We start from the raw sequence: 12,673 nt of genomic DNA, 5'->3' as shown, positions 1-12,673 counted from the left end.
ATTATGGCTGTCTCTGCGGAAACATGCAGATTGTCAGGAAGTGGGGAAAAGCTGGCAGTCACAGGCCTCACCCAGCTCCCATGAAAACCGAAGGGCCAGTCTCACTCCCACCGTGCTTTCCACTACCCCCCTCCCCCATCCCCAACCACCCTCCCCCCCCCAACACAGCTCCCAGGTTGTTTCTAAGTAGAGAAGCAATACCTGCTTGAAAACCTGCCCCAGACTACCCCCCTCCCAGCTGGGAAAGAAAAGGGCTTGGTTTATCCCCTGCCCCCGGAGTCTGCACACTGGATTTGTGCCCTCTCCTGAGTTCTGGCCAGGCGCTTTCTCACCCTGTTCAAATTGTCACCAAGTTCAGCTAGAGATTTGCTTCTCCCTATGGAATTTTACCCCCGCTCCTCTCCCATTGGATCCCTGTGGTGCCAGGCAGGAATGGCCTGCTTGTGGACCCAGCAAGCTCCCAGGGCCTTTCTGCTGCTTCCTCTCCCCGTGTATTTCACTGGGCTCTTCAAATCCACTCAGCTCCAGGTAAAGTCGGAAACTTCTCCAGCAAACAGACCTTCAGCTTCTCCAGTGGGGGTGTGTGTTTGGGAGAGGAGGGTCTCTCTTTCCCACCTCTGCAGTTGGGGTACTCACAGTTTTGGGGGAGTCACCTGGGTCCTGCAGGAGCAGTCGTTTCCTTCAGAGAGTCTGTGGGTCCTCTCCATTGTGCTGGATTTGACCTAGGTTTCACCTAGGACCTCATCATGCACTCATTAACATACTAAATCATACACCCACCAGCACCATGACAGTTCCAGGAACATTCATATTTGGTGTAAAAATAGCTGGCACCACAGTTCCAAGAAATCTCCATCTTTTTTCAGGAATCATCATGAATGTTTCACCCCTTGGTTAAAGAAACCCATTATGGCAGCAGCCTCAAATCCCCCCTTACATGACATTCGCTGGAGTTCACCCATGCTCCCCTCTCTTGAGTGTGTACTTTTCCACTTTGCAATAAATCTCTGTACTTTCGCTGTTTTCCAACTCATCCTTGAACTCTTTCTTGCAACCGTGTCAAGAGCCTGGATACCAGCCAGGGCTGAGGTCCCAGAGGCATTTGGGGACCTCCCCTAGCCCACCGATAACAGGAGTGTCTCTATTCAGAGGTCCAGTAAAATTACTCACCACAAATTAACCAGGAAAGGGTGCTCCAGACCCTGCATGATCTGGAGTTCCTTGAAGACATTTCTCACTTCATTGCGCTCCACGCACTTTTGTTTATTCATGTACTTCATTGCGTACATCTTCTTGGTATCATTCTTCTGTACAATGCAGACCTAATGGTGAAAACCCGAGTGAGAGAGTGATTAGGGAGATAATGGATCATGGTGATGAGAGACAGAACAAGACATGTTCTTTGCTGTGGCTTGGATCCTTAACATTTGCAAATTATATGATGTTAAAAGCTCCCACTTAGCTCTGCTTTTAGATTAAAAATTTCATTTTCTTTTCTATGCACCAGTTCAATTCTTGGATCTCTTTTTTCTCAAACAATTTTGCCTGGTATTGCTTTTTGGGCTTTTAAGACAGCATTTTGGTGAAAATAGCTGCCTCCATGTCAGGAATATTCCAATAACAAGTAACATCCTTAATCCTGCTTTGAGTGACTGAAATAGACATGACTGAACTGTCAAGCTGAATAATACTGTGCAAAGAATTTCTGTTTACAACCATACATGATATAACCAAAAAGGACTTTAAGGACTGGAAAAACACTAAATATGATGTCCATGTTTTTGAAATTTCTTTAGAGGTCTGTATAATGCCTGAAAAAGTAAACAGAAAATGATTTTAAAATGCAACTTTTATATGAAATATTATTCTCTTAAAGTACGTCTCCATTGAGAAACTAGTAATCAGGGTTTGAATACAGAAGTTTCTTGCAAAAAAAATTAAACCAAATATGTATTTTTCTTAAGATAAAAACATTAGACAAATGAGGAAACAAATAGAAATCAGGTGACTTCTTTCCCACATGAAAATAAGTAACTCTTCCATAAACAAGATAACTATTACTGGGCATACAGCTGGTAGAATCTGAAAATGATTCTGAAATCTTCATCTCCTTTAGGGTAGAGAGAAAAGCCTTAAAGTTTACTGAGAGTAAACAGATTTGAGTTTAATGAGATTATTCTGAGAACAGTATATGTTCATTATGTAGCTGCCTGTCACACGCTTTTCCTAAACTGTGGTGACAATTTTATAAAAATCCATTACAAAAACATTTTCTCTTAATTATCTTTCCTTGCGGTCCCAGCAACTCAATAATGTGAACATTTCTGGACCCTCTGTTCCCTGGGCTACATAACCCTGCTGGTGGTTAATCATTTCAATTTGTTCTCACCTTCCCAAAACTGCCTTTCCCAATGGCTCGCAAAATTTCAAAGTGGTCAAAGTTGACTGTAAAACAACAAAAAAGAAGAATATCATGAGTAATTATCAATTTCTCTTTAGTAGCTAATAAATAATAAACAAAGATTGGACTAAACTGAAGTATCTTGTCTAAAACATGATCTCAGACTACCTTAAAATGCCAATCTAATCATCCAGTAAACATCTATTGAACACTTATTATGTATTAATCATAGTGCTTAGTGCTGGGAATACAGTAATAATGAGTAAAAATAGAATCTCTGCCTTTATGGAGTCTGTAGTCAAGTGAGGGCCCTATAAAGACGGAGACTCTTATAGACTAAATGGTCACAAAAATAAATGGAAAATTCAAGCTCCCACTGCAAGTTAAGAAGAGAGGTCATGGGGCTCTAAGAACATATCACAGAGAATTTGACATAGGCAGCAAGGTAAGGAGAAACATCTCTGAGCACAGAATGACTTCAGAAAGATCTGCTCCCAGGTGCATCATATGTATGGCTTTACCGAGGATCAGCACTTTAAAATGTTCTCCTTGCCTATTTTCTTACTACAACCACTCTTTTGTATCTAAGTAATTTCAATTTTCCCAAGTAGGAAACTATTACACCTCTAAGTGTGTAGCATGAACTAATCTCCAAAGTGCAGACTTGTAACAGATTAGAATGGATATGTGTGCAGAAGTCCACTGAATTTTGCTTTGAAGTAGAGTCGATCCTCCACGTCTGAAATTTTAAAATTTCAGTCCCTAGTAGAAGCAATTGTTGATTAGTTTATAGGTAGCATGGTTTTTTTGAGTCGATGCTCGTGAAATGTATAATGATGAGAAGAACAAATCATAGATTCTCCTGTGCAGGTGACAATCTTTGGTTTATTGCCTTGATAACTGAGAAAATGTTTGACTCTGTTTCCTGGTTTTTGAAATAAGGATTTAGATGAGTTAAATTCCAAATAAGGGATTTTAAGTTTATTCAGAAAATATTGTGAAACACTAAATGGTATATAATTTGTCTCTTTAAAAGACCTAGTTTTTCTCTATTATCTAGAATAATTAGATAAGCTCCTTCTGAAGGAAAAAGTTTGGCTAGAGTGCCTTCAAAGTCTTTCCAAGACATCTGAGAGCCAAACATTTTAATGATGTGACTTAATCATCACTTTCTCTTCTCAACTCCAAATTCCTTTTCTATCACAAAACCCACTTAGTTATGTGAGGCAGCATGTATATTACAAATAATCCTGTACTTGGACTCAAAATAATGAAGAGACTGGAGATAAATGACAGACTCTTTGAGCCTCCATTTTCTCATGAGAAAAAAATTGGACTGACTCTCCTAGAGAGTCTCCTAGAAGAAAACACCTTGTACTAAGAAAGCACTACTAAAGCTGTTTACGTACTTAACATAGTTACTCAAGGGAATGACTTCTGTTCTGAAACTCCTTGACTTCTGAGTTTATTTCATCCACTATAGCATAAGCTTAATGAGGGTAGGGATGATATGTCCTTTTGCTCACCCTGGTTCCCCTGCCACCTCAGAAAATTCCTGGCTTAGGTAGTTGAAGGCATAACTCTTTGCAGTTCTCACATAGCCAGGTCTTAGCAAATAAACCAAACTAAGCTATAAGAATACACAAGAACCCCAGAACAATTACTTCTTATAAATATGGATAGTGTGAACATTTGGATTCTCTAAGGCAGTGTTTTTGAGCTGTGAGTCAAAACCCATTAATGAGTTATGAAATAAATGTAGCTAAAATAAGAGGTACTAAAAATTTAATTAAATAGAATAGAAAATACCAGAAATGCCTCAAATGTAGTAGGCATAGTACTGCCTCTGAAACTGTTGTTTCCATTTCATATACTTGAGTACACATATATATACAATCCTGGCTTCATTTACTATGTCATGATATGTTTTTTGGCTTGTGTTTTACCTTGGGTTGTGGTCAGAATAATTTTAAAAACACTTCTGTAAGTTTTCTCTTGAGTTTCATACTGAAATAACCAAAGCAATGATTTTCTTACACCCATTACATGAATCTGAGTTGTGTATCATTTACAACAAGAGTGTTAAAAAAAGCTGACCAGGATTTATTTACAAGTTCAAGATTTTATCTTGAGCAAATCCAATAACTCACAGTGATTTCTCCACTACCAGTCTAGCCTAGAATGCCATGATGACATTTTGAATCTCCAAGGATACAGCAGGTACCTAGAAAGCATGAAGTTCCATGTTGATATTAATCCATTTCGTGAACCACCTCCTTTCATATACCATTTTAACCTTACTGAAAATGATACAGGATTACAAGTCGGGATCCTGGTAAATTTATACTAGCAAAACTGCTTTAACTAAATGTGACCTCCCAAAGGTCACTTCTCAGAAAAGGGACAAGCCTAAAGCCTTAGAGCAATTAATCTCATTTATGCCTTTATCAAAGAAAAACACAGCCTCTAGTCTAGTGCCATACTGTCTGAAGTCACTTCCTTGTATAACAGTACAATCTAATGGGAAAGCCAATGATAGATTAAAAGTGACTATAAGAGGCTGGATGCAGTCACTCGCACCTGTAATCCCAGCACTTTGGGAGGCCGAGGCAGGAGCATTGCTTGAGCCCAGGAGTTCGAGACTAGCTTGGGTGATGTAGTGAGGTCCCATCTTTACAAAAAATAAAAACTTTGCTAGGCATGGTGGTGCACATCTGTAGTCCCAGCTACTCAGAAATTGAAAGAGGGGGAACTTGAACCTAAGAGGTTGAGGCTGCAGTTATCTGTGATTGCACCACTGCACACCAGCCTGGGCAACAGGGTGAGATCCTTTCTCAAAAAAAGAAGTGACTGGAAGAGGCTCTCTTATTCAATCCTGACAGTCCCTTCTTAAATGTTCAACAAAAGAATCACTAGTTAGCAGGAAGACTAACTTGAAAATGCAACTAAACCTCGTAAATTCAGACAAAATCAGAAAGAGAGAGAGAGAGAGATGAAGTCAGAATTGTGGATTATTTTGTCAACAGAAATCTAACAGTACTATAAACATATAGGATTTGCCTAAGGGGAATGTGGAATAGTGTATTCACTATGTTCTTAAACCCTTGATCAATAGGAACAGTAAATGCCAAATTGGACTTGCAATCTGTTTTTGTGTAGTCTATGAGCTAAGAATGGTTTTTGAATTTGTATAGGATTATTTTTGAAAACCAATGGATATGCAATAGAGAATGTATATAAACCCACAATATTTATTGGCTGGCTCTTTACAGAAAAGTTTGATGACCACTGAGATTAAGAGCACAGTTCCTGAAGACAGACAACCTGAATTCAAATCTCAGTTCCAACAATAAATAGCTGTGTAATCTTGGAAATTTATGCCTATGCTTCCCTTTCTGCATCTACAAAATGAGGATGAAAATAATATATACTTCACGAGGTTTATAAGAAGATGAAATGGGTCATGTGCATAGAATATTGCCTGGAACTAACTGCTTTTACTAGTAGTGCTATTACTTCTTAAAGAGTATCATAGCTCCCAGCAAATACCACCTTAAGCTGCCATGGTAGCACCTGGGTATTATCAGGCAATATGGAGGTAAATGGAATCAGCATCATTTCAATACATTTGGGGTTTTCGTAGTCTCTGCTGTGGTGTCCTTGCAGTGTTTTCTCTAACCTCTAAAGCAAAGTTAACCTTAGTGGTGTTTACTTCTTGGGTCTTTTACTTGGATCATGTTCCAAAACTTTCATTCTGGTTCATGGAGCTCTGAGTGTTAAGAAGACAGAAAGACCGTCTGGAGACACTGGGTCTTTGTGGGGCCCTGAAGGTAGTGGTTTAGTGTGGGCAAAGGCAGAGCCTGGTTCTCCCTCATGCTGACAGGGCTGGGCTAGGGTATGTGGCCTGCAAGAAAACAGGCAAAGGAGATGTAACTTTGAGGCCTTCCTTAAGTGCCTCAGTCCTGCTTCGCACAGGTCTTTTCATCCCAGCCTTCACAGCCATTGTATCTGTACAGTATCCTAAAAGTTGCCTGGAGGTATACCACGTTAACACACAAAGTTGAATGCACCTTAATGTTGTGATAATTACTTGGAATATTGAAAAAGTAAATATCTAAAAGTACTTATTTCAGAGTTTTTCTTTTGGGTGAGTACACATTCCTTCACTAATCAACCAGGCACAGACATTCTATATGCATGAGGGATCTGTTTATGAGGGTGGTCAGTACATGTTTCATTTTTATGTCACTTTCTATCTTCACATCCTTATAGTGTATACAGTTAAGGGTACTCAGGCTCAGAGAGATGAAATAATTTGTTATGGTTATAACCAGTATAGTGACATATTAATGTTGAGGTTAGATTTTAAAAACAGAAAGTAAGGCAAAGACTTGTTTAGTCAAAACTACACATAAAAATCCTTTAGAAATGTACCTTTTTGAAAACCAAGAAAGTTTTTCAAAAAGTCCAACAGACAATTCTATCTCCTTTGTGTGGGTACCCAATAAGGCTCATAAACTGCATCTAGGAACTATTATTCGGGAAAAAATAGTTTAAACACTAAAATCACACTCCGCTCATTAGCAAGTTTATATTTATTATAGTCACATGGAAGGTTAAGACCAACTATGTGGATAACTGGTTGAATGTTTTCGCAAAGCCATACCCAGTATTTGAGTGGAGGAGTGGGTAAAATCAACTCACTTGAGTCTGCCTAGTTGCACTTAGGTAAATTCAATATCCACCTTTCTCATTCTGGATCCAGGCTCTTAACCACTATTTTTATAGCAGTCATCTTAATGTTATTCTTATTGTATAACATACCTACCCATCCCAAAGGTAGAATCAGAGGAAACAAGATGGGATTTCTTCCTGTCTCTTTTTAGAATTATATGTTGAATCAAGGTTTCCAAGTCTTTCCCTTAGCATAAACCATGCTGATTCTGAAACCCAGTGATGATACTTTTTATTTCCTTTGTTTTATTTCACTTACCATCTTCTCTGTCTCAACATGCTGTGCAATAAGCAATGTTAAAGGGAAGAAAAAAGGAAACCCTTTTTAGAGTCTGTTATAACACCCTGATGCTTGGAATTTCAGAGAAGACCCTTGTAGAAGGTAAGGCAGGAATGCCCTTTTTTTCTATTTTTGAGGTAAAAATCTTTGCAAAAGATTTTATTTTTTCTAAAAATTGATTCCAGCTTGAGCAAGTACCAAATCATGAACATAAGTGAGTCTATTGAGAACAGCACACCTTGCTGTTTATGTAAATCTTTCTACTGAAGAGGCAACGAGGACACCAGCTGTGTAACCTTAGACTAGTTACTCAATCTTTCAAATAACAATGTCTCTGTCTGTAAAATGGAGCTAATTAAACCTAACTCAGGTGACTTTGAAGATGAGACATTATAAACCAGAAGCAAAATATATGGTCCACTGAAAACTAAAAATTACAAATTTTTTTAAGTACAACAATTATTCAATGAAAACTAAGCTATCTTCCCCTTCCAAGTTTGCAGTTCCAGTTCCATGAAGCAACCATTATTAACAAATCCTTGTGTATCCTTTAAAAGATTCTCTCTGCATATATGTACTCCTTCCTAAGAGCAATAGCAACATACTATCATTCCAATGGGAGCATACATTGTTAAACCCTTTCTGTATAACACATTGCCTCTGTCCATTCATACCATCACATATAGATCTAATTATTTTTAAGTAGCTAATTTGTATTTTATTGTGTAAATGTACCATAAAATATTTAACTTATTGATGGATTTTGAAAGATGGTTTAATTATCTGTGATTGCTGGGTGCAGTGGCTAAAGCCTGTAATCCCAGCACTTTGGGAGGCTGAGGCGGGTGGATGACCAGAGGTCAGGAGTTTGAGACCACCCTGGCCAACATGGTGAAACCCAGTCTCTACTAAAAATACAACAATTAGCCGGGTGTGGTGGTGTGCACCTATAATCCCAGCTACTCAGGAGGCTGAGGCAGGAAAATCCCTTGTGTCGGGGAACCTGCCCCTGATAGTCACGTAGGTTCTTTTCTATTTTCCCTAAGCATCAGCTGCGTTGAAAAATAAAGGGACAGAGTACAAAAGAGAGAAATTTTAAGGCTGGACGTCCGGGGGAGACATCACATGTCGGTAGGTTCCGTGATGCCCCCGAGCTGTAAAACCAGCAAGTTTTTATTAGGGATTTTCAAAAGGGGAGGGAGTGTACGAATAGGGTGTGGGTCACAGAGATCACATGCTCCACAAGGTAATAGAATCACAAGGCAAATAGAGGCAGGGTGAGATCACAGGACCACAGGACCAGGGCGAAATTAAAATTGCTAATGAAGTTTTGGGCACCATTGTCATTGATAACATCTTATCGGGAGACAGGGTTTGAGAGCAACAGGTCTGACCAAAATTTATTAGGTGGGAATTTCCTCATCCTAATAAGCCTGGGAGTGCTATGGGAGACTGGGGCTAATTTCATCCCTACAGTTCCAACCACAGAAGACGGCCACACCCAAGGGGGCCGTTTTAGAGGCCCACCCTCAGGGGTGCATTCTCCTTCTCAGGGATGTCTCTTGCTGAGAAAAAGAATTCAGTAATATTTCTCCATTTGCTTTTGAAAGAAGAGAAATATGGCTCTGTTCCTCCCGGCTCACCGGCGGTCAGAGTTTAAGGTTATCTCTCTTATTCCCTGAACATTGCTGTTATCTTGTTCTTTTTTCAAGGTGCCCAGATTTCATATTGTTCAAACACACATGCTCTACAATTTGTGCAGTTAATGCTAATCATCACAGGGTCCTGAGGTGACATACATCCTCCTCAGCTTACGAGATGACAGGATTAAGAGATTAAAGTAAAGACAGGCATAAGAAATCACAAGGGTATTGACTGGGGAAGTGATAAGTGTCCATTAAATCTTCACAATTTATGTTCAGAGATTGCAGTAAAGACAGGCATAAGAAATTATAAAAGTATTAATTTGGGGATCTAATAAATGTCCATGAAATCTTCACAGTCCATGTTCTTCTGCCGTGGTTTTAGCCAGTCCCTCCGTTTGGGGTCCCTGACTTCCTGCAACACCCTTGAACCCAGGAGGCAGACATTGCAGTGAGCCAAGATTGTGCCATTGCACTCCAGCCTGGGTGACAGAGCAAGACACCGTCAAAAAAAAAAAAAAATTATCTATGATTACCAAAACTACCTTGAGCATTCTTGATGGGCTTCTGTGTCTGTTTACAAGCAAAGTTGATAAAAGTAGAAATGCTGGGCAAAGAATATGTTAATTTTCTAATTTTACAGATATTATCAACTGGCTCTTCAAAGATGTTGCATCAAATCTCCTTGATATCAAAAACATATAAAAATAACTTTTTGTCCACTACCTTGCCAACACTACTACATTAACTGTTCTTCATCTGACAAGTGAAAAAGATTGAATTATTGATTTACTTTATTTCTTTAATGCTGAGTGAAGCTGCATATATTTATATGTGTATTTTTTCAGCAAACTGCCTTTGTATATGTTTTACATATCTTTAATGAGTTATTAGATTTTTTGATATGTAAGCACACTTAAAAATGGTAAGTAAATTAACTCTGTTTAACATATCTCAGGAGTATTTTTTCTAGGTTGTCCATTTGGCTTTTGATTTTAAAAACTTTTAAAGCCAGGCTCAGTGGTTCATACCTGTAATTCTAGCACTTTGAGAGGCTGAGGCAAGAGAATCACTTGAGCCCAGGAGTTCGAGACCAGCCTGAGCAACATAGGGAGACTCTGTCTCAACAACAAAAAAATTAAACATTAGTCGAGTGTGGTGATGCATGCCTGTGGTCCCATCTACTTGGGAGGCTGAGATGGGAGGATTACATGAGCCCTTAAGCCTGGGAAGTCAAGGCTGCAGTAAGCTGTGATCGCACCACTGCACCCCAGCCTGGGTGACAGAGACCCTGTCTCAAATTTTTTTTCAGTCATGTAGTTTTAAATTTTATGTAGTTAAATGTATCAATCTTTTCTTGTTTGTCCTTCTGGGTTTGTGATTTTTATAGGATCTTTTAAACTTCAAGATTGTTAAAATGATGTATTTCTATTTAAAATCAATTGCTTTTGACACGCATTTTTGCTGTCATTGCTGCTGCTTTCGTTTTTGAAATGTTTCTAGCATATAACCTTAGACTAAATTACATAATCGATATTCAATACATAGAATAAAAAGGTTTCCAAATTCCTAAGTTCCCAAAAAGTCATTCTGCTACTGCTTAAATTAAAAGTTAAAACAACTGATTATCTCCCTGTATGCAGTCACGCCATTGTGATTATTGAGTGTATGCTTTTAAGGTGCTTTGCAAGAATCTCCTCTTAAAGTAGGTCCTCCATATCTCGGTTATGTGGTTATTTGGTAAATATTTCACATATACAACACATTAAATTCCAGTGCACTATATAGCCCCAGTTGATAGCAAATTAAACCAATGCAGTCTGAATAAGTTCAAGATAAGATAAATTCCAAGATAAGACCCAAATAAGATAAATTTCCCAGAGAGGAGGAAAAAAAAATCAAGTAAAAGTCTTGCATGCCTTTTTTGGCATGTTAATTTGCTATACAAATTTGCTGCTTAAACGTGACACTCCTCAGTGCTATGATTCTCTAAAGGCAAAGTCAATTCGACATGGAAACAGTTACAGTTTGGTTGCCCACACGTCTGGCTTCTGCTTTCCAGTCCAGAGAGGATTTCATTTTTCTTTCTCAGTATAGCTGAAAGTCCTAGGTGCAGTAGAGGCTTTCCAAGACATTGCTCACTGAACTCAGTCTGTGTTCACTGACAACAACACACCATTACTGACTGCTTACTAAGTAACAGCCATTGTGCTAGGTGCTGGGAGAAAGAAGCCCAAGGTTGCCTGCCTTCAGGGGTCCTACAGTCTAGTGGAACAACAGAAAAATTCATAGTAGCTAACATCTAACATTTACATAAGGAATACCCATCATTATTCTAAATATGTTACATATATTATCCTAATTTTGTGCCAACTCTGAAACAGTATCACTATTATTGCCATGTTTTTAGGTGAACAAACTGCAACCCAGGGAAATTAAGTACCTTTCTCAAGGCCACAAAGTAGGTAAGTGGCAGAGTGGTAGAGTCCCACTCAAGTGGACTCCACAGCTGCCCTCCAACACTGTTCTTTACTGCACTCTATTAAACACACATAATCAATCTTGCACAAAAAAGTAGAATAAGCAGCACAGAGTTGGGTAAAGACCTGACTCACAACAATGTTCATATTTCTGCTTCTCCTCTTCTTATGCAGGTCTTTCATTTTTCACAGACCCTCTCTCACAACTCAGATCCCATCAATCACTTGCTGTCACTGTATCTGTCACTCATCATCTCTCACATCCCTAGCCAGATGCCTTGGTCTAGGATTGGAACTGTGACTCAGGCCATTCCAATCATTTTCACTCTGGATCTTCTGATCTGGAAATGCATATTCCCCCTCTGTCACAAGCTTCCAGAACATGAGAATGGAACTGGCTGAATGTAGAGAAAAAAGATCAGCACATCAAACAGGATAAAGCTGATATTTAGAATAAAGTAAAATCACAACATAAAGGGCTAAAGCTGATGGCATTAATGTGCCTGGCTCTATAACCATATAGATCCTATTTTGATTACTCTGCAGGCATCCCCAATATCCTTCTGATAATTTAATTTTTAACTTTTTTTTTTACCAAAATAGATTCAAGTTCCAAGTGATATAAGCAGTGCTGCCGTAGGGAGACCTGTAATGGGAGAAAGTAGCAGGAAAAGCCAACCTAGTCCAGGGAAATCCAGCAAAGCATCCTAGAGGAGATTATTACAACCTCAGAAGAATGTTGCAAGGGACTTGATGACCTATTCTTTCCTACAGATTTTCTTAATTTATCTCTCCATTGGATTATCAGGAAGGTAATTTCTCAGGAAAAGAGATGAAACATAAATAAATAACTGCAATATAACATAAATAAACAACTGCAATATAAAGTAGTGTATATGTATTGAGAGCCACATAAATGGTCCTGACGTGATTCTCAAGTGTGTCCACCCATCAAAATCACACAAATACATGTTTTTAAATTCAGATTCATTGGCCTTATCTGAATCAGATTCTCTGGAGGCTGGACCTGGGAATCTGTATTTTCAAAGATCCCTTGATGATTTTGTTAAAGGCTGCCTAGAACTAGTCTGCAGATGTTTATAGGAGTTCTAAGGTGGGAGAAATCTCTTCCTAC

At 38.8% G+C, this 12,673-nt stretch overlaps 1 protein-coding gene across 1 annotated transcript in view; it reads right to left on the bottom strand.

Moving 5' to 3' along the window:
• STK32A (serine/threonine kinase 32A) overlaps nucleotides 1-12,673 on the bottom strand; it is a 152,320-nt gene that overhangs the window by 106,072 nt on the left and 33,575 nt on the right. Inside the window, exons 3-4 of the mRNA XM_004042765.5 lie at nucleotides 2,390-2,445; nucleotides 1,171-1,322 (exon numbers count right to left, since the gene is read on the bottom strand). Of these exons, the coding sequence (XP_004042813.2) occupies nucleotides 1,171-1,322; nucleotides 2,390-2,445 (208 nt within the window). The remainder of the gene's footprint in view (nucleotides 1-1,170; nucleotides 1,323-2,389; nucleotides 2,446-12,673) is intronic.

This window comes from Gorilla gorilla, chromosome 4 (genome assembly GCF_029281585.2).
Source record: "Gorilla gorilla gorilla isolate KB3781 chromosome 4, NHGRI_mGorGor1-v2.1_pri, whole genome shotgun sequence".
In the NCBI taxonomy this organism is placed as follows: Eukaryota; Metazoa; Chordata; class Mammalia; order Primates; family Hominidae; genus Gorilla; species Gorilla gorilla.
Note: the sequence above shows the minus strand (reverse complement) of the source record. Positions and strands in the feature narration are given on the sequence as shown.